The following is a 21,667-nucleotide window of genomic DNA, read 5'->3' on the forward strand; positions in this document are numbered from 1 at the left end:
AGCCATGTTTATTTCCACAAGGTCTGAGGCCTGTTCACCTGATAACGGTGATTGTGCAACGCTACCATGCCTGCGTCTTACATAACACTCAGCTTTCATGTTACCAATGCGCAGTACGCAGCAAGCGCCCATCTGCGTGCGCTTTAGCAGTTGCGATCTGTAATGAATCAGGCCCCTCAGTCCAGGTGCACGCTGCATTCCAGCATGGCGCTAACAATTGTATTATGTACCCAGAGCAATCCTCCAATAGTGGCTGATCCACCACCTTAGTGCCAGAACCTGCACTGTACAGTATATGTGCTTATACTGTCTGTAATAGCATTTACCAGGGTGCAGTATTCATTCCACACAGAGACTACTATAGGACAGAATGATGCACTGGCAGCTCTGCATCATTGTCATGCAATGACCATCTCCCACTCCCTGCACAGTGTGACTGACTGACAGGCAGCAGCCCACCCCTGCACCTAAAGGAAGGTGATCACATGACCGACGTCACATGACCAGAAGAAGGGAAAAGAGACCATTAGGCGGCTGCAGCTAAGAGGCGGGGGAGTGGTCATGTGACTGTCACATGACAGGAGAGCAGCCAGCTGCTTGGGGAGGTGAGTGCTGCCTGTGTAACTTGTATATTCCTGCTGTGTATTTATACCATAGTCAGGGTAATAGTGCTGGATCAGGGCAGTGACAGTGAGGCCTGGGGTAGTCAGGGTAATAGTGCTGGGTCAGGGCAGTGACAGTGAGGCCTGGGGTAGTCAGGGTAATAGTGCTGGGTCAGGGCAGTGTCAGTGAGGCCTGGGGTAGTCAGGGTAATTGTGCTGGATCAGGGCAGTGACAGTGAGGCCTGGGGTAGTCAGGGTAATGGTGCTGGGTCAGGGCAGTGACAGTGAGGCCTGGGGTAGTCAGGGTAATGGTGCTGGGTCTGGGTAGTGTCAGTGAGGCCTGGGGTAGTCAGGGTAATAGTGCTGGATCAGGGCAGTGACAGTGAGGCCTGGGGTAGTCAGGGTAATAGTGCTGGATCAGGGCAGTGACAGTGAGGCCTGGGGTAGTCAGGGTAATGGTGCTGGATCAGGGCAGTGACAGTGAGGCCTGGGGTAGTCAGGGTAATGGTGCTGGATCAGGGCAGTGACAGTGAGGCCTGGGGTAGTCAGGGTAATAGTGCTGGATCAGGGCAGTGACAGTGAGGCCTGGGGTAGTCAGGGTAATAGTGCTGGATCAGGGCAGTGACAGTGAGGCCTGGGGTAGTCAGGGTAATGGTGCTGGATCAGGGCAGTGACAGTGAGGCCTGGGGTAGTCAGGGTAATGGTGCTGGATCAGGGCAGTGACAGTGAGGCCTGGGGTAGTCAGGGTAATGGTGCTGGATCAGGGCAGTGACAGTGAGGCCTGGGGTAGTCAGGGTAATAGTGCTGGATCAGGGCAGTGACAGTGAGGCCTGGGGTAGTCAGGGTAATGGTGCTGGGTCAGGGCAGTGACAGTGAGGCCTGGGGTAGTCAGGGTAATGGTGCTGGATCAGGGCAGTGACAGTGAGGCCTGGGGTAGTCAGGGTAATGGTGCTGGGTCAGGGCAGTGACAGTGAGGCCTGGGGTAGTCAGGGTAATGGTGCTGGGTCAGGGCAGTGACGCCTGGGGTAGTCAGGGTAATGGTGCTGGGTCAGGGCAGTGACAGTGAGGCCTGGGGTAGTCAGGGTAATAGTGCTGGATCAGGGCAGTGACAGTGAGGCCTGGGGTAGTCAGGGTAATAGTGCTGGGTCAGGGCAGTGACAGTGAGGCCTGGGGTAGTCAGGGTAATAGTGCTGGGTCAGGGCAGTGACAGTGAGGCCTGGGGTAGTCAGGGTAATGGTGCTGGATCAGGGCAGTGACAGTGAGGCCTGGGGTAGTCAGGGTAATGGTGCTGGGTCAGGGCAGTGACAGTGAGGCCTGGGGTAGTCAGGGTAATGGTGCTGGATCAGGGCAGTGACAGGAGGCCTGGGGTAGTCAGGGTAATAGTGCTGGATCAGGGCAGTGACAGTGAGGCCTGGGGTAGTCAGGGTAATGGTGCTGGATCAGGGCAGTGACAGGAGGCCTGGGGTAGTCAGGGTAATAGTGCTGGATCAGGGCAGTGACAGTGAGGCCTGGGGTAGTCAGGGTAATAGTGCTGGATCAGGGCAGTGACAGGAGGCCTGGGGTAGTCAGGGTAATGGTGCTGGGTCAGGGCAGTGACAGTGAGGCCTGGGGTAGTCAGGGTAATAGTGCTGGGTCAGGGCAGTGACAGTGAGGCCTGGGGTAGTCAGGGTAATGGTGCTGGATCAGGGCAGTGACAGTGAGGCCTGGGGTAGTCAGGGTAATGGTGCTGGATCAGGGCAGTGACAGTGAGGCCTGGGGTAGTCAGGGTAATGGTGCTGGGTCAGGGCAGTGACAGTGAGGCCTGGGGTAGTCAGGGTAATAGTGCTGGATCAGGGCAGTGACGCCTGGGGTAGTCAGGGTAATGGTGCTGGGTCAGGGCAGTGACAGTGAGGCCTGGGGTAGTCAGGGTAATAGTGCTGGATCAGGGCAGTGACAGTGAGGCCTGGGGTAGTCAGGGTAATAGTGCTGGGTCAGGGCAGTGACAGTGAGGCCTGGGGTAGTCAGGGTAATGGTGCTGGATCAGGGCAGTGACAGTGAGGCCTGGGGTAGTCAGGGTAATGGTGCTGGATCAGGGCAGTGACAGTGAGGCCTGGGGTAGTCAGGGTAATGGTGCTGGGTCAGGGCAGTGACAGTGATGCCTGGGGTAGTCAGGGTAATAGTGCTGGATCAGGGCAGTGACGCCTGGGGTAGTCAGGGTAATAGTGCTGGATCAGTGCAGTGACAGTGAGGCCTGGGGTAGTCAGGGTAATAGTGCTGGATCAGGGCAGTGACAGTGAGGCCTGGGGTAGTCAGGGTAATAGTGCTGGATCAGGGCAGTGACAGGAGGCCTGGGGTAGCAGGGTAATGGTGCTGGGTCAGGGCAGTCACAGTGAGGCCTGGGGTAGTCAGGGTAATAGTGCTGGGTCAGGGCAGTGACAGTGAGGCCTGGGGTAGTCAGGGTAATAGTGCTGGATCAGGGCAGTGACAGTGAGGCCTGGGGTAGTCAGGGTAATGGTGCTGGATCAGGGCAGTGACAGTGAGGCCTGGGGTAGTCAGGGTAATGGTGCTGGGTCAGGGCAGTGACAGTGAGGCCTGGGGTAGTCAGGGTAATAGTGCTGGGTCAGGGCAGTGACGCCTGGGGTAGTCAGGGTAATAGTGCTGGATCAGGGCAGTGACAGTGAGGCCTGGGGTAGTCAGGGTAATAGTGCTGGATCAGGGCAGTGACAGTGAGGCCTGGGGTAGTCAGGGTAATAGTGCTGGATCAGGGCAGTGACAGTGAGGCCTGGGGTAGTCAGGGTAATGGTGCTGGGTCAGGGCAGTGACAGTGAGGCCTGGGGTAGTCAGGGTAATGGTGCTGGGTCAGGGCAGTGACAGTGAGGCCTGGGGTAGTCAGGGTAATGGTGCTGGGTCAGGGCAGTGACAGTGAGGCCTGGGGTAGTCAGGGTAATGGTGCTGGGTCTGGGTAGTGTCAGTGAGGCCTGGGGTAGTCAGGGTAATTGTGCTGGATCAGGGCAGTGACAGTGAGGCCTGGGGTAGTCAGGGTAATGGTGCTGGGTCAGGGCAGTGACAGTGAGGCCTGGGGTAGTCAGGGTAATGGTGCTGGGTCAGGGCAGTGACAGTGAGGCCTGGGGTAGTCAGGGTAATGGTGCTGGGTCAGGGCAGTGACAGTGAGGCCTGGGGTAGTCAGGGTAATGGTGCTGGGTCAGGGCAGTGACAGTGAGGCCTGGGGTAGTCAGGGTAATGGTGCTGGGTCTGGGTAGTGTCAGTGAGGCCTGGGGTAGTCAGGGTAATTGTGCTGGATCAGGGCAGTGACAGTGAGGCCTGGGGTAGTCAGGGTAATGGTGCTGGGTCAGGGCAGTGACAGTGAGGCCTGGGGTAGTCAGGGTAATGGTGCTGGGTCAGGGCAGTGACAGTGAGGCCTGGGGTAGTCAGGGTAATGGTGCTGGGTCAGGGCAGTGACAGTGAGGCCTGGGGTAGTCAGGGTAATGGTGCTGGGTCAGGGCAGTGACAGTGACAGTGAGGCCTGGGGTAGTCAGGGTAATAGTGCTGGGTCAGGGCAGTGACAGTGAGGCCTGGGGTAGTCAGGGTAATAGTGCTGGGTCAGGGCAGTGACAGTGAGGCCTGGGGTAGTCAGGGTAATAGTGCTGGGTCAGGGCAGTGTCAGTGAGGCCTGGGGTAGTCAGGGTAATTGTGCTGGATCAGGGCAGTGACAGTGAGGCCTGGGGTAGTCAGGGTAATAGTGCTGGGTCAGGGCAGTGACAGTGAGGCCTGGGGTAGTCAGGGTAATGGTGCTGGATCAGGGCAGTGACAGTGAGGCCTGGGGTAGTCAGGGTAATGGTGCTGGGTCAGGGCAGTGACAGTGAGGCCTGGGGTAGTCAGGGTAATGGTGCTGGATCAGGGCAGTGACAGTGAGGCCTGGGGTAGTCAGGGTAATGGTGCTGGATCAGGGCAGTGACAGTGAGGCCTGGGGTAGTCAGGGTAATGGTGCTGGATCAGGGCAGTGACAGTGAGGCCTGGGGTAGTCAGGGTAATGGTGCTGGATCAGGGCAGTGACAGTGAGGCCTGGGGTAGTCAGGGTAATGGTGCTGGATCAGGGCAGTGACAGTGAGGCTTGGGGTAGTCAGGGTAATGGTGCTGGATCAGGGCAGTGACAGTGAGGCCTGGGGTAGTCAGGGTAATGGTGCTGGATCAGGGCAGTGACAGTGAGGCCTGGGGTAGTCAGGGTGGGCTCTGGTTGCTGTATGCAAGCAGCTGAGGACACTGTGCACAGCTGGGTTAGGCACTTAGTACATGGGTTCCCCTATGTCAGGGGTCTTCAACCTTTGGCCCTCCAGCTGCTGTGGAACTACACATCCCAGCATGCCCTGCCACCGTTTTGATATAACAGCATGCTAAAACTGTGGCAGGGCATCCTGGGATCTGTAGTTCCACAGCAGCTAGAGGGCCAAAGGTTGAAGACCCCTGCCCTAATGTGATCCTGTCCATATTGCCAGTACATACATGTCAGAGCACAGTAACATCATTCAGTATGTATGAATAGAAGGGGCTGAGGAATTAATTGTATTGAGCCCCTCAATTGATAAGGACCCTCTATAGCTGCTACCAGTCCCATATGGAAAGATAGACAGCATAGGCCAGAGCCTGGGGTCTGCCCCCAGCACACCCTCATTGGGCTGCCATGATTTGGGACCGGCTGCAGGGATGAAAAGTGAATGTAAAGTTGCTAATAACAATTCCGTCTCCTGCAGGTAGCTGTATGTACGGAACATGCTTCTGTGATGTGTTTTTCTGTTTAATTCTAATTTAAATGTTTTGTTGCCAAACTCCTATAAAGATGCTGGCGTTCTGCAACTCCTATGACAGTATCAGACTTGTGGAGCCTCCTGGGAGTTGTAGTTCACCATCAGTCAGAGGGTCTGATTCAGAGATGTAAGATGTTTAGAGGCCCGCGCAGGACCCCTCTCTTCCAAGTTGCAGCATAGTTGACATGCTGCAGCGTTTGGTGGCGTGCCAGGTCGCCGTTCCTGGAAATGGAGGTGTGTCGTCTCCGTTTTCCGGGAGGGATGAGGCCAGGTTTTGTGCGTCGGTGGACACAGGTTCCTGGCACTGGCCAGGCTGCGGTACTATGTACTATGCTTCAGCTAACAAAGCCTGACCAAAGGAGCAACCGGTTGCGATGGTGATCCCAGCCTGTGACCGCAAATGCGGCAAGATGGCGTCTGACACCCCTTTCTGCATTTGTATCTGGGATGGACATAGGCGCTTGTGTGCAGCTCTGTAAATCTGTCCATCGCTGAATCAGCGACTAATCTCGGACGGGCGTTTAGTATGGTATACGCTGCAAAACTGAATTATTGTCCCTTTTATCATTCTAATATACCTGCACCAACACCTCATTGATAAAATACAAACAAATGAAGTGATTTTGTTCTGTTTTATAGTCTATACCACACGATAGCTGCAGCTGAAGCTATCACATTGCTGAGCGACTGCTTGGGCACCTCGGGTGTAAGGGAATGGCAGCTTGGCCGTTACCAACTCGGATTGCCAAAAGGCTTAGTGGGCAGGCCCATGGGCGCATGTACGTGGCTCTCCTGTGGCGACACAGATGGACATATTAGTAATGTAGCCCATGGTCCAAGCAGCCCATATTACTTGAAAAGTGTAAACCTGTGCCGCAAATGGTTAATGGATGTAGATGAAGTATGTACTTGGCCCTGGTAGTTACACCCTGGTTACCCTTCTCTCCTTCCCTCTTTGTTCTCCCCCCTTCTTCCTAATCACGAGTCCTTCTCGTTAAGTGACGCTCTGCCTCCGGTGCTGATTACCTGCTCATAATTGCAGATCATTTTCTCCTATCAGTGATTGCTCCTATTTATAGGGCAGGCGGGGGCTGCTGCGAGCCTTGTGCTCCGATCCTTCACTACATCCTGCATTTTACTACACACAATTTTACACTCTGTGCGATTTGTCATCCCCCCCCCCTCCTTCCTCTGCTCTTTCAGCAGGGGGTGCCGTCACAATGCCCCAGAGACTGTCAGTGGAGAAGCAGGCCTACTCCGTACCACTGATCCAGCCGGACCTTCGCAGGGAAGAGACCATACAACAGATCACAGATACTCTGCAGCACCTACAGAGCGTCTCCAACGACATCTTCAGCAGGTACGCTAGCAGGTGTATCCCGTGTGTCTGAGCAGACTGGAAGGTTCTCCTATACATATGTGTGTGTATGTACAGTTAGGTGCATAAATATTGGGACAGTGACAGAATTTTCATATTTTGGCCTCTATTCACCACCACAATGGCTTTGAAATGAAACAAACAAGATGTGCTTTACCTGCAGACTTTCAGATTTAATTTGAGGGTAATTACATCCAAATCCGGTGAACGGTGTAGGAATTACAACGGTTTCTATATGTGACTCCCACTTTTTAAGGGGCCAAAAGTAATGGGACAAACTAAACAATCCTAAATCTAACTTTCACTTTTTAATACTTTGTTGCAAATCCTTTGCAGGCAATTACAGCCTGAAGTCTGGAACGCATAGACATCACCAGATGCTGGGTTTCATCCCTGGTGATGCTCTGCCAGGCCTCTACTGCAAATGTCTTCAGTTCCTGCTTGTTCTTGGGGCATTTTCCCTTCAGTTTTGTCTTCATCAAGTGAAATGCATGCTCAATCGGATTCAGGTCAGGGGATTGACTTGGCCATTGCATAACATTCCACTTTTTAGCCTTAAAAAACTCTTTGGTTGCTTTTGCAGTATGCTTCGGGTCATTGTCCATCTGCACTGTTAAGCGCCGTCCAATGAGTTCTGAAGCATTGAACTGAATATAAGCATATAATATTGCCTGAAACACTTCAGAATTCATTCTGCTGCTTTTGTCAGCAATCACATCATCAATAAATACAAGGGAACCAGTTCCATTGGTAGCCATACATGCCCACGCCATGACACTACCACCACCATGCTTCACTGATGAGGTGGTAGGTTTTGGATCATGAGCAGTTCCTTTCCTTCTCCGTACTCTTCTCTTCCCATCACTCTGGTACAAGTTGATCTTTGTCTCATCTGTCCATAGGATGTTGTTCCAGAACTGTAATGGCTTTTTTAGATGTTGTTTGGCAAACTCTAATCTGGTCTTCCTGTTCTTGTGGCTCACCAATGGTTTGCATCTTGTGGTGAACCCTCTATATTCACTCTTGTGAAGTCTTCTCTTGATTGTTGACTTTGACACATATACATCTACCTCCTGGAGAGTGTTCTTGATTTGACCAACTGTTGTGAAGGGGTTTTTCTTCACCAGGGAAATAATTGTTTTCCGTGTTCTTCCGGGTCTTTTGGTGTTGCTGAGCTCTCCGATGCGTTCTTTCTTTTTAAGAATGTTCCAAACAGTTGATTTGGCCACACCTAATGTTTTTGCTATCTCTCTGATGGGTTTGTTTTGATTTTTCAGCCTAATGATGGCTTGCTTCACTGATAGTGACAGCTCTTTGGATCTCATATTGAGAGTCGACAGCAACTGATTCCAAATGCAAATGTCACACCTAGAATCAACTCCAGACCTTTTACCTGCTTAATTGATAATTAAATAACGAGGGAATAGCCCACACCTGTCCATGAAATAGCTTTTGAGTTGATGGTCCCATTACGTTTGGCCCCTTAAAAAGTGGGAGGCACATATAGAAACCGTTGTAATTCCTACACCGTTCACCTGATTTGGATGTAATTACCCTCAAATTAAATCTGAAAGTCTGCAGTTAAAGCACATCTTGTTTGTTTCATTTCAAAGCCATTGTGGTGGTGAATAGAGGCCAAAATATGAAAATTCTGTCACTGTCCCAATATTTATGCACCTGACAGATTATATAATCTCTATCTATCCCCATGTGCTTAAGTAACCCACCTCCCGGCACATGTGAGATTGTCTATGCACAACTGTTTTAGAATAATTAGTAAGTAAACTATATTACTTGACCTCATAAAAACCATCTCCAGGTTATAAACAATATAAGGCAGTGAATCATGGAACATTTATATGAGTGAAAGAACAGCACCTGATATCCTAGATCAGCAGATTCTGCCAATCCATCACATACTAAAGATTGGCACTATAGGACATAAGGGTAAAGGACATATTGGCGCAGTCCAGGATATAGAGTGGCATTGCGTTCTAGTTTGGTGTAAGGTGGCAGTGTAACAGCTGTGAGACCTCGCTCTGTTTGCTGCTGGAGTCCTGATAAGGTTACGGATGTTATTCCTGCACTTATATCTCCTCTAAATACTCTCTCTTCCTGGATTGTAATTAGACTTAATTAGTAAAGTAAGCCCTCAGAGGATCGCAGGAAGCGGGATGTATTAGCGGGGAGCCTGGGGCGGGTGCTGGGTCTGAAACGGTTTATTCCATTAGATTTACCTTAAAGCTGCTTCACTGAAAAGTTATGAATTAGTTGCAGTGACATTTAATTGGTCAGTAGTGTCCCATGTAGCCTTATGATAATCAGTGAAATGTTACCCTGCTGCTTTTAAAAATGGGTCGGTTTTTGCCCGCACCTGGTATTGGGGCCAGCTACGATGTAGCTACCTGTGTCCCTGCGTTTAGATGAATGCGTTTGAATATTTACAGAAAATATGTGTCTGCTCCTGAGACCACTAGAAAAATGTCACAACCATAAATGTGCAGCTATTAGCTAATTTCATCATTCTAAGGTTCTTATTGGTGTTTTTAATTTATGTTACAATTTGCATATTATGTAACAGATTTATTATCTATTTCAGGAACGGCAGTTCTTTGTATTTTCTACATTGTTGTTTTTTGGTATTGTGATGAAATTAGCTAATAGCTGCACATTTATGGTTGTGACATTTTTCTAGTGGTCTCAGGAGCAGACACATGTATTCTATTCTCTTGTTCCGTTTTGGGGAAATTTAGGCAGGAGTCCCCTTGTGTCAGCAGCCAGCGATCTACTGATGATCTCTGGGCCTGATTCAGACCCGGACGCTATTTGCGTCCGCTCGCTGGATAAAAGGGGCTGGCTATTTAAATCATGTGCTCGCACTGCGTCGCGTAAAGCCGCCCACTAAGTATTAGCGAGCGGCCGCACTATGCGCTCGCAGCTGTATAAAGACTCCCCTTTGCCACTCGCAACACACGTCATCTCCGGCAGTTGAAGGATTAATCGGGAACATCGAGAGCCATCGGAGATGCTCGCAGCACTTGTGGTAGCCTTTTCCCACCGCAACATTACGAGCAGTTCTGGCTAAAATACAACCCAGTCACGTGTGTAATGACGCTACTTTGCTAATTATGCACGCCCTATAAACGCCGTTCTGACAGTCGGGCACGCCTGCGTTCACACATCCACACCCCCGTTTTCAAGCACCTTCCCTGTTACCACCCACAAACGGCAATATCTGTCACTCAAAATAGCGGACCGACTGCGGGCTACGGGCGAGCACTTTCCCATCGCACTGACTGGTTCGCGCACGCGCATTGCGACTCATATGCATACGCAGATTGTGAAAAATCGCTCAATGCGAGCGCAGCATAGCGTCCGGGTCTGAATCAGACCCTCTGTTTGAATTAGCGCGCACAACTTCTCTGTTTTTCAGTTTGAATATTTCTCCCTTTCTCTGTGCTCAGGATCTTGCAGCGAGTGGAGACCAACAGGTCACAGCTGAAGAACATCAATGATCGGGTCAGCCTGGCACAGGCCAAGATAGAGAAATTAAAAGGCAGCAAAAAAGCTATAAAGGTGAGAGGCTGTGTCAGCGGCCGGTAACTCCCATCCCGCTGTGGCTGGGAAAACAAGAGATATGGTAAGAACTTACCTTTGTTATCTCTGTTTCTACGAAGTCCATAGGGTCCACAGGGTTGACCTTGGGGTATAGGTTGGGAACCAAATCCGGGCACCACGCAGTTAAAGCTTTTAGCTCCCAGGATGCACTGGGTCCACTCTCCCTATAACCCCACCCCCAAGCCAGAGGCACCTCAGTTTGTAAGTAGCCAAAGGCCGGAGGAGGAGAGAAAAAGAGAGAGAAAACTGGAACACTCAATAACCATACTCACCGAAATGGGAGACGGAAAACCGGTGACCAGCCACACAGCCCATATGAAGCCAGGTGCGTCAGGGCGGGCGCCCTGTGGACCCTATGGACTTCGTAGAAACAGAGATAACAAAGGTAAGTTCTTACCATATCTCTTGTTTTCTACTTCAGGGTCCATAGGGGGTCCACAGGGTTGACCTTGGGGATGTCCCAAAGCAGTTCAACCAAGGGTGGGGACGCTCCTGTGCTGAGAGGAGAATCCGTCGCCAAAAAGGAAGCATCCTGAGAGGCAAAGGAAACCAATGCCTAGAACCTTAAAAAGGTGTGGACAGAAGACCACGTGGCCACCTAGTAAGGTAAAACAGCCGAGGCGCCACAGCGAGCCGCACACATGGCCCGAGAAAAAACAAGCATCAACAACAGGAAGGCCTACCCATGGGTAGGCCCCTGAGGAAGACCTACGAGGCCATCCAGCCAACATTTGGTTATAGGCCGGCCATCCTTTCCTGTGAAAACCAGAAATCTCAGACCACCAATAAGGAGTCCGATTTCCGTAAGGAACCTGAACGGATCACAAAAATCCAAAGAGGCCAGACCACAGTCAATGAGGCCACACCAGCCGAGAGGACTGGGGACAGAATGGCCGTACCATAAGTTCCAGAATAATATGGAACCTGAAAACCACTAAGAAGCAACACAGGGCGAGAGCAACTCCCACCCTGACATGATGCCCTCCAGAAGAGGGAGCCACATGAGAACGCTCCCAATTCAGACACTCTCCTGGTTGATATAAACACCCTGAGAGAAAGAGAGAGCCTAAGCAATAGACCATGTAATGGCTATCACAACCAGCGGTTCCATTGACTGTCCCCGGAGGTAACGAAGAACCACTACTTACTCCCCAGGAGTCCCTAGGGAGGACAAATGGAGGCATAATCAAGAAAACACTCCAAAGGATGAACTGGATACCAGAGTGGAGCAATTCCATATCTTAACCATACTGACAGTGTAGAGATCCGCACTGTCAGGAAGACCAGGCCAAGTGTGAAACCCAAGCCAGCCGGAAGGAATGCCAGAATATCTGGAAATCCTGGACACCGGAGGATTGTATCGACAGGTACAATACCATAAGATTTATGGCTGCCACAGTTTGTGGTAGGTCCCAGCAAAAGCTGATCCATGTGCTCTAATCATTCCAACGATGACAAAGCCAGGGAAGCCGTAAGACCACTGTAAGGACACAGTCAAAGACAAACGACCCAGGTCCAAGGCAAAACCAAAGACCCTGAGACAACAGGTCTGGGCAGTGAAGCATCAGGGATGGAGTATCGATGTAGAGACTCCGAAGATCCAAGTACCCCTGACATCTGGGGCAATCAGGAGCCACCAGCAGGAAAGCATCTCCGTCTCGATTGAAAACACTTCCAAAGACCTTGAGGAAGAAGGGAGACCGGAGAACACAGGTACACAAAGTGGAAGGACCACTTCACCGACAAAGAGTCGCTGAAGGTTGCTTCAGAATCCCCAAAGCTGAACTGTAACACCATAGTGTGATAAAGTCAGAAGGCCATGAGGGTCACCTCAGGGGGGCCCCCCCTGCTCACCAGGAGATGAAACCTCTCTTGGGGAAGAGACTAGTCCCCGGGATGCACGTCGTGACGGCTGAGGACTCCCGCTTCCCAATGGAGAGCTCCTGAAATGAACGCTGCCGAGATGGTCGGGAGGAGACCCTCGGACTATGTCCGAATATGTGACATACCTGTCATTGCCACCCAACGAACAGTGTTGCTAAAAAGGAAGCCACTGTCCTGACCCTGTCGGACTGAACCTTTTCAGGTTCACCGGGAAACAAGAGTTATGCCAGAGTAAGTTAATTGACAGGGTGGAATCGACAGACGTCCAACTGCACTGAAAAGGATTCGATCCAGACACTGTCCATAGCAAAGAAAACCCTGGACGAGATGGCCATAGCCACCCGGACAGGGACCGACTTGCCTCCGGAGAGAGCATCATCGTTTGAACAGTTATCCGACAGAAAAAACTCATTCCATCTGGAGATGAGCCAATTATGGAAAGGCCTGGAATGGAACTGAGCCCATTCCACCATGCATCCCAGAGTGTAAAGACATCTGTCGACTGCGCAGACAACCATGTACTCCTAATGGAAGAGAGGAGATTCCGTCTTACGCCAGAAGAATTCTCAGATTCTGAGAATCCAGCAGGGATCCTAGATGAAGAATACCCAGAGAGGGATGCAGGGAGGACTTTTTCCCCGTTGATTAAACGTCTGCACCCTGAAGAAGCCACAGTCATCCTGACCTGGCCGTAAAGTACCCCGGTGATCCCGCTAAGAGCAGGAGGCCGTCCAGGTACAGGAGCATTGGGATATACTGAACAGAAGAACTGTCAGAAAATCCAGAACGCTGGTAAACCCCTGTGGGGCTGAGGACAGTCCCAACAGGCAGAGCCCGAAAAATTGTAAGTGTTGCTGTGATACAGCAAACCTCAGCCCATGCTGAGGAAAGGTCTCTGTAAGTACCCGTAGGCACGCGTCCTGTATATCCAGTGATACCATAAAGTCCCCAGGTTCCAAACATCGTATGATGGAGCATAGGGATTTCCTCCTGAGCCCAGGTAGCTTTAGGAACTGGTTCAGGGAATTGAGACAGAGAATAGGCCAAAGAGGACCATTCAGCCACCGCACCAGAAAGAAAGCAGAACAACCAGTCCCTCACTGAGATAGTGGGGATGGCCTAATTAGCTCCGCTTACCGCAACAACTGCATAGCTTTCTGGATCTGTAAGGCCCTTGTAAAGAGGGCGTACCCTCCTACCCACGTAGCCGCGGCAACTTGACACTAATACCGGGCGAACTGAGAAAATCGGTATCTCCCAGTTGTAGGCCTGTCCCGTCAGGCTGAAGAGATATCCGTAGGTTCAGAAGCAGGATCGGCTGGCAGTCCAGGCCTGCTCGGTACTGGATATGTCGGCCCTTGTAGATGCCGACAGTCTACGAAGAAACAGACCTTTAGGCTGACCCAGAGGACAAAAAAGACTTAACAGACTTAGTCTGAGGCCTTGTAGTGGGCATAGCTGAAAGCGGTAAACTTGTCGTTAGTAATACTGCCAATGTTACTACAATCTTGTCAAGGTCAGGACCAAACAATATCAACCCTAAAGATGGTATCTGCACCTCTGCATTCCCAGAGCGCAGCCATAGGGTATTACGGAGGATACAGTCGCAGCCGGAACTCTGAAAGTTAGGAGACTGGTATCCAATATAGGCATTTCCACCTATGACAACAGCATATATTACGTGAGCGACCAAATACATTTGAACCCCCGACGTGTTGGAGGGGAAAAAACGTTACAAATGCATCAACCCAATATGCAATAGTATTAACCAACCATGCTATAGCCATGGTAGGATGGATAACAACTCCTGAAAGCAAGTATACTGATTTCAGGCAGAGTTACCACCTACGGATCCGAAGAATCCGACCACGCAGGAATGGGAGGCGTAGTAACGTCTGTAATCAGACGAGTAACACGCCCATCCCCCCCAGGAGGGGCTCGTGATGACCCTCAGGGAATTTGGGACAGGAGGCCAAACACTGTTGTAACACCTCCTATCTGGCAACAGCCAGAGTCCCGCTATGCGATCCACCCGCTAGTCAGCAACAGGGAACCCGAAGGCACGCAATACTGAGGGTGTATGATACAGGTGCAGGTCAACATTCACTCTAACCAGAATGGACCTGTTACCAGCCCTAAAGCAGGGATAATAATACCTGAAATAGGCTTCCCCCCGTGTAAGAGGGAAAGAGCCCCGAACAGTACCCAGTTCACGGCAGAGCCAACTGGGAAGTAACCACAGGGCGTCAACCACGCCAATTAGCGTTTCGTAGAAAACGACATCCACCCAGGGTGGCTGTTGTGGTAATCCCTGCAAGGGGAATGACAGACTATTGTGGCACCAGGGGGAATTCATATACTGCGAAAAACCCCTGCAGGGAGCGGTAGTCTGTGTCACAGGGGAAGAGAGCAAGAAGCTGCGAGATACCCTGAGATGAAAAGGGCAGTATGGTGAAGTAACCCCAAGTGAGGTACAACAATGGGGCCCGCCCGGCGATCCGCAATTGAGAGGATCCCGAGAAAACAAACCGCCCAAGGGGGTCGTGAAAGAGGCCGGCACCAGATGACGCCACATACAGAACCCTTTATGAGTCAAATCCTCCGCACTAACACCTGCAGCACATGACTTGCAGGATAGTAAAAATGGGTGCAGTATAACGCTCTATCTCCTGGTCAGACATATCTGACCAATCTTGGCGGAAATATTAAGCAGCGCTATACTGGTCCTGACTGATGCCAAAAATTAGCTGCAGGGACCCATTTTCAGCGTATGCAACACACAGTTCCATCTAAAATATGGCAACGTGCAGCACGCAACAGTATGTGACAAACCACACAAATATTAACAAGTATATAAATGTGAGGTCTCAGAACCACCCTAAGTACAGCTGTATTAGGGCAGATAAAGAAAAGGGATAGATATACACTGACAGGTGAGAGAATAAAGTACAGTCAGCACTAGCATAAGTCACATACAATGCAGATATATACATATATACATAAACATGACATATAATATACTGCACTATTACACTGCATTCAACTGCCCAGATTCAGTGTCTGGGAAGGCTACAGTGCTGTGTACACTGACCTGATGGTGAGGTACGCAGGGGGACTGGACTCACTGCCATCTCCAGAGATTTCTGCTGCACCACAGAGATAAAATGGCCGCTGGAGACCTCAGAAGAAGCGTGGCCCGCGGAGGAAGCAGCTCAGCGACGCCAGACTATGGATACTGAAAGGCGCGCTGAGCTGAGGGGAGGAGCCGCTGTAACAGGGAAGGCTGCCTCCCCTGGCCGGCTATCAACCCCCGGGACGCCGGCTCCCTGCACCGATCGTTAAGTCCCTGGTGGTCTAGTGGACACACGGGGTATGGGGGGCCCGCCGCCACTGCCGGCGCCTCCGGTCTGTCCCCTGAGACCGGAGGCACAGGACTGCATTTGAAATGCGCGGATCACCGCAAGCGGTGATCCGCGACCTTACCTGCTCCCCGTGGATCCGGCAGCAGTCCTGGGCGCCCACAGAGTCCGGCTAGTACAGACTCTGGGGTCCCGCTGAGATCCCCAGATCTGTACTGGCGTCTCAGCGCCAGCGGGGTGACGGAGCGGCAGCTTAGACGTCCTATGGACAGTCCGACGCTGCCGCTCTGAAGAGTCCAAAGTCCATGGAAAAAACTTTGTCCCTAAAAAAATAAAATAAGCTTAGGGGCTGCTAATCAGCTCCCCCTGCGCTAACGGTGACCCGACTCCGGCCTGGCACCAACTTAAACTGAGGTGCCTCTGGCTTGGGGGTGGGGTTATAGGGAGAGTGGACCCAGTGCATCCTGGGAGCTAAAAGCTTTAACTGCGTGGTGCCCGGATTTGGTTCCCAACCTATACCCCAAGGTCAACCCTGTGGACCCCCTATGGACCCTGAAGTAGAAACTGGTGATTGGTTTCCTCCGGCCTTTTCCATATTCTATCTGTATCTGCCATTATCTCTGTCACTGTCCTGTGCCTCGCTGCTCCCATCTCCTATCTTCTCCTGTCCAGGTATTCTCCAGTGCTAAGTACCCAGCTCCGGATCGGCTTCAGGAATACAGCTCCATCTTCACCGGCGCGGAGGATGTGTGGTCAGGGAAAAAACCACGACACAAAATCCAGAGCAAGCACCGGCCGCTGGATGAGCAGGCTCTGCAGGTGAGTGTGATTGCGCGGTCCCCTGTTCTGCATATTACTATATAGCAGCGTTTTTCAACCACTGTCCCGCAGCACTCTAGTGTGCCGCGAGCGGTTACCAAGTGTGCCGGAGATGGCCGCAGCGAAGCCCTTAACCTCAGGCCCAGGCCGCACTGGGTTCTTCCGGGTGCCCGGGCCGTGACCAATGGTAACGCAGCAGCGTCCAGTTAGTGTAACGGGCTGCACCAATTTCCGCCGCTGAGGGACAGGGAGCTCCTTTCTCTGAAACCAACAGGTTGAAGTCAATGTATAACATTTTGCTTTCTGTGGAGGCCAGTATGGTTGTCCTTTTTTTTTTTTTATGTGGGGGACAATGGTCCACGTGGATAAGGGGACCAATGTGCGTGCTTTTCTATGTGGGGGACTGATGGTGTGCCTTGGCGATTTTACATTGCGTTCGGTGTGCCGCGGTTTGAAAAAGGTTGAAAAGCGCTGCTATATAGCAATGGCTACTTCCATTTGTGCATGTGTAGCTATGTACATAATATCACTAGCACATTGTGTCATCACAAATACAGCAAATGAGAAATACTTCTCTCCATCTACCGTAACTTGTACACGAGTCATCTCCCAAACTTTGTTTTAGTTTCATAGTTGGTTCATGGTCACGTTTTCCTGTATTGGTGTAATAACCGCTACGTGGCATTGGTGTAATGGTCTATCGGGGTTGTCTTTGATCTCTGTAGGAAAGGCTGAAGTATTTCCCAGTATATGTGAGCTCCAAGGGGCATGAAGACGAAGGAGAAGAAGGACTGGGCAGACTACCCCGGAACATCAGTTCGGTCAGCTCTCTGCTGCTCTTCAACACGGCAGAGAATCTGTGAGTTTATGACGGCGAGGTGGAAGTATAGGAAAGGGATGGCGAGCGGAAGTAATATGGTACAGCGAGCGAGGGAGGGAGTGATTAGACCAACCACAAAGCTGCTATGAGCCAGGGTTGTAGCTTTGGGGAAAAGATCTTCTGAATTAATTCTAAGTCTGGGTGCTCAGTACCAAAGATAACACCAGTCGCTGACTGTCTGGCTAACTAAGCCTCCACCCTCTCACTGATTATCGGGGAAAGACCTCATTTGTCGTCAGAGCTGTCTGCAGCCACCGAGCAGTTGGCATAGGAGCGAAATGTTCCACCTATGGGATGACCCAAGGTGTAGAGGACACTTGGCTGGGCCCTCCAAGCATACATGGTCTTGTGTTCCTTCCCCTCACAGCTATAAGAAGTATGTGTTTCTCGACCCCCTGGCCGGTGTGATAACCCGGACTAACCAGGCTGTGGAGGGAGAAGATGAGGACCGGCCGTTTGATGCGCCTTTCTCCATCACGACGAGGGAGCAGTTGGAGCGGCAGGTGAGTGGAGAAGCTTCGTGTCTTGTGCTTTGCGTCAGTCTACTGTTTTATTTCTCTGATTTGGGGAATCTCCGACGCGCTGATCTTTGTTTTTCCCTTTAAATAATAGACGGCAGAGAATTACTTCTATGTACCAGACCTTGGGCCAGTCCCTGAGATCGATGTCCCTTACTCCCTGCCGGACCTGCCCGGGGTGGCCGATGACCTTATGTACATTGCTGACCTCGGTCCTGGCATAGCCCCATCTGCTCCAGGAGGACCGATTCCTGAGCTCCCCACCTTCAGCACAGAGGAAATGGCTGAACCTCCCAGGCCAGGTACTTATTAACTGTATTCAATATATAATAATTTACCAACTGTGGCCACCCATTCTGTCAGGCAGTGTCGTCTCTGATAAATAGCGAAAATTGTGTTTAATTACAAAATATATTTGTATTTCAGATACTCAAGATGGGAGATTCCTTCCTCCACCTCCTCCTCCTCCACCACCTCCTGCACCTTCCTCCATCTCTCCCCCGGCACCGCCACAGCCTCCACCCCTAACTATCCCACCTGTGCCAGGTGGAGCCGATCACCGGACCGGGGATCCTGGTAAAGAGGAATTTTTAATTTTAGATTGCAGATCTGTCGCCTACATGCAGAGGAGACGGTCGTTTTGTGAGCTGAACCGATGTTCATGACAGTATCGCCTGTCGTTTTACTCTCTGCTACGGCGAGGACGTTAACTCGGAGTAATCTGTTAACATTTATTGGTTCAGATAACAAATGACTTTTCTACTGGGTGTAAGAGACAGATGGACTAAGGACCTCATTCAGAGTCTGTTGTAAGCGGCCGCTCAGTCGTACGCCTAACTACCGCAAAACTGAGAAAGGAAGCGATCGCACGGCCGGTCGGTCGTAACCAAAGTGACGCCCATATGTGAACAATGCACCTCCTCTAGCTAACAAGTGATAGCAGCTAGCGATCGAGTCAGTCGCTGTCCGTCGCTGTATGTTAATTTTCTTCTGATGGTTGCGGCCGCTTGTGTTGTGCGCAAATTACTCCAAAAAACCGCATAGAATAAGCCGTCCCCATGAAATTTATTTATTCTTATTATTCGCTAATGCAAACGCAGCTGAATCAATTGCTTGCATTGTGTGCCTCAAAATGGAAACATCACTCCGAACATCAGTCACATTCGATAGTATCGATTGTACTCTGGGGCTTGAGAGAGCACATACCCAACCTCAAGCTGTATGATCAGCCAGGCCTCTAACCTGCTCGCAGAGTGACGTTTTACTACTTCCGGCCTTCTATGTCGGCCGTAGCAGGTAATTTATGTACGCCCCTAAAACGCCCTGAAAACGGTGAGGAACGCCTGCGTTTTCAGACCACCACCCACAAACGGCCTTTCATGTCAATCAGCTCTCGGAAGCCACTTCCTGCTCGTAAGCCGTACGATCTACAGCATTTTTGATCGCAAGGTCTCGTACGCACATGCGCACAACTAACCGTACGCATGCGTGGTTTGGAAACATCGGATGCGTACGACCGAGCGGCCACTTACGACAGACTCTGAATGAGCTCCTAAGTCTGAAAATGCCCATTGTCATTTAAATGTTACCCTTTCTCTTTATACCAGCGGCCGTCCAAGGAGCCCCCAAAGATGCGGCTAGTCCGTCTCATGGCCGAGCTTCTCTCCTGGAGTCCATTCGTCAGGCGGGAGGTATCGGAAAAGCTAAGCTGCGCAGTGTGAAAGAGAAAAAGCTGGAGAAGAAGAAAATGAAGGAGCAGGAACAAGGTTGTGAATAAGTCGGGGGAGTTTGCACTGTAAATCGCTGCATAGGGCAGTAGCTTGTAGATGGGGTATAGAGGCTGAGCGCGGCTTGGACATTGGTGCCAAGTGGCTGATCATGTTTCTAGGGCTGAGAGATGGGTGCAAAGTTTTCCCCCGACATTAAGCGGTGATCTAAATCGCTGCGTGTCATTATATGTGGATCCAGCAGGAGGCGCTCACTTTCACCTCTTTATGGTAGCCTGTAGTGTAGTGGTATTGAGAGCATGTTTGCCATTGTTCTGCACTGGCGCTTGTATAGGAGATTCTCCACTGGCACGGTGTAGCTTTTCCTTATTCAAAAAATATTCTTAGTGACCCAGATACCTGCTGTGGGGCAGAGAGAAATTTGGCAAAGTGCAGCCGATGACCGCAGTCATGTGTTAGTTTCGCTATATAGCAGTACGCAGAGAACCCCCAAATATACTTCTCGCAGGGTTCACTGTGATGGTGGGACCGTCCTGGCGTTCTCCTTTGCTACATAAGTGAGCACATGCATCGTCCAATATGGCACCTGAGCATCGGAGGACGGCAGAACTTCACCGCCTGTTTGTGGATGATGTAGTTAAATCTCTCCAGGCCCTGAGCAGCTGCCCTGTGTATATACGGATGCCTGTGCCAACGGACAGTGCTGTCCCTGTAACCTATTCTCTGTCTTACAGTGATCTCCACAGGAGGGGGAGGCGATTTGATGTCTGATCTCTTCAACAAGCTGGCAATGAGGCGTAAAGGTAAGTTCCCCCTGTCACAATGACCGTATATGTAATACCTGCATCTGTATAGACATATACAATAGGAGAACCTGGCTGCAGCTGAAAGTCATTACAGTGTCCCAAGGTACTTTCTACAGATGGACCTGCATTATATCCCTACCTCTGCGTCATTAGCTGTGTGTACATGGACATGTTCTCTGCCTGATCCCTGCATTCTGAGGAAGGTTACGGGTCACGTATGGTAGAAACATGGTCACTTGAGGATTAATTCTTCCGCTTGCTGGCTGTAATAACTATTATTGTTATACCCGAGTCACCAACCCTTGCCCTTCTTCCTAGGTATCTCCGGAAAGGGACCAGCTGCTGGCAGCGGAGATTCTCCTGCAGGAGCTTTTGCCCGAATCTCAGACACCATCCCACCCTTACCCCCACCCCAAGTAACGCCAGGAGAGGGGGACGAGGAAGACTGGGAGTCTTAGGTTTACGTACTATACAGCTAAGTCTATGGACCTTACCACCTCCACGTTTTGGTTGGAACAGCGCCCTCTTGGGAGTAGGCCTAATACTACACCTACATGAGCAGGGCTTGGATCTCCTCCATCACATCCTGTAATGAAGGAAATAAAATTCTGCTTCTTGGTTTCTATATCCCTTACGCCGGTCTGATCATCTGATGTCATATCTCACGTGTCTATATACTGTATCTGCCAATATATAACTATACACGTCAGAGCAATACAATAAAACTCGAACTATTGGCATCAGTAATGTTTTCTGGCAGGGTGTGGTAATTAATCTCTGCCATTATAGGAAACGGTGCCCTGAATCCTGGTGAATAGTTATGTAATAGGCCAGTGCTTCTCAGGACCCCACAGGTCATGTTTTCCAGGTCACCCAGCAGGAGCACAGGTGTAATCATTACTCACTGACATATTTTACAAGATCAACAGGTGGAGCTAATTATTTCACTTGTGATTCTGTGAGGAAATCTGGAAAACATGCACTGTTTAGGGTCCTAAAGACCGAGTTTGAGATCCTGTGTAATAGGCTTATACAAGGAGGTGGGTGTAGCTATGTAGGAGTCAGACACCAGCTCTATGTATTACTGAGAATGAGAGAAATGAGCAGGAAAAGCGCCAGCAGTGAGCTCAGGTCTCTGCGGCCCTCGGGAGGTTTATCTCTGTTCTGGTGACTGTAATCTGTGACCACAATAGAAAGCACAAGCAGCTTCTGCTGAGTAAAATGATATGCTGCATGCCTATGTTCTCTGTGTCTGCACGTGAAATGCTACGTTACAGTGTCAGCGGCTGTAACAT

General features: G+C 50.8%; 1 protein-coding gene across 2 annotated transcripts; it reads left to right on the plus strand.

Annotated features, from left to right (window-relative positions):
• The first annotated feature begins 518 nt into the window (after nt 1–518).
• Nucleotides 519–21,006, plus strand: WASHC1 (WASH complex subunit 1). 2 transcript variants are annotated; one of them, XM_088454901.1, is made up of 11 exons: nt 519–605; nt 6,587–6,743; nt 10,226–10,337; nt 16,295–16,441; nt 17,167–17,300; nt 17,689–17,824; nt 17,934–18,141; nt 18,266–18,415; nt 19,447–19,605; nt 20,301–20,369; nt 20,691–21,006. In XM_088454901.1, exons 1-11 carry the CDS (start codon nt 575–577, stop codon nt 20,828–20,830), a joined length of 1,443 nt encoding a protein of 480 aa, XP_088311027.1. In that variant the 5' UTR covers nt 519–574; the 3' UTR covers nt 20,831–21,006. The 2 variants fall into 2 exon arrangements, with proteins under 2 accessions (XP_088311027.1, XP_088311028.1); XM_088454902.1 differs by having other exon boundaries at nt 6,590–6,743.
• Nucleotides 21,007–21,667: the final 661 nt, after the last annotated feature.

Source organism: Taudactylus pleione, unplaced genomic scaffold, assembly GCF_031769625.1.
Source record: "Taudactylus pleione unplaced genomic scaffold, aTauple2 ptg000634l, whole genome shotgun sequence".
NCBI lineage: Eukaryota > Metazoa > Chordata > Amphibia > Anura > Myobatrachidae > Taudactylus > Taudactylus pleione.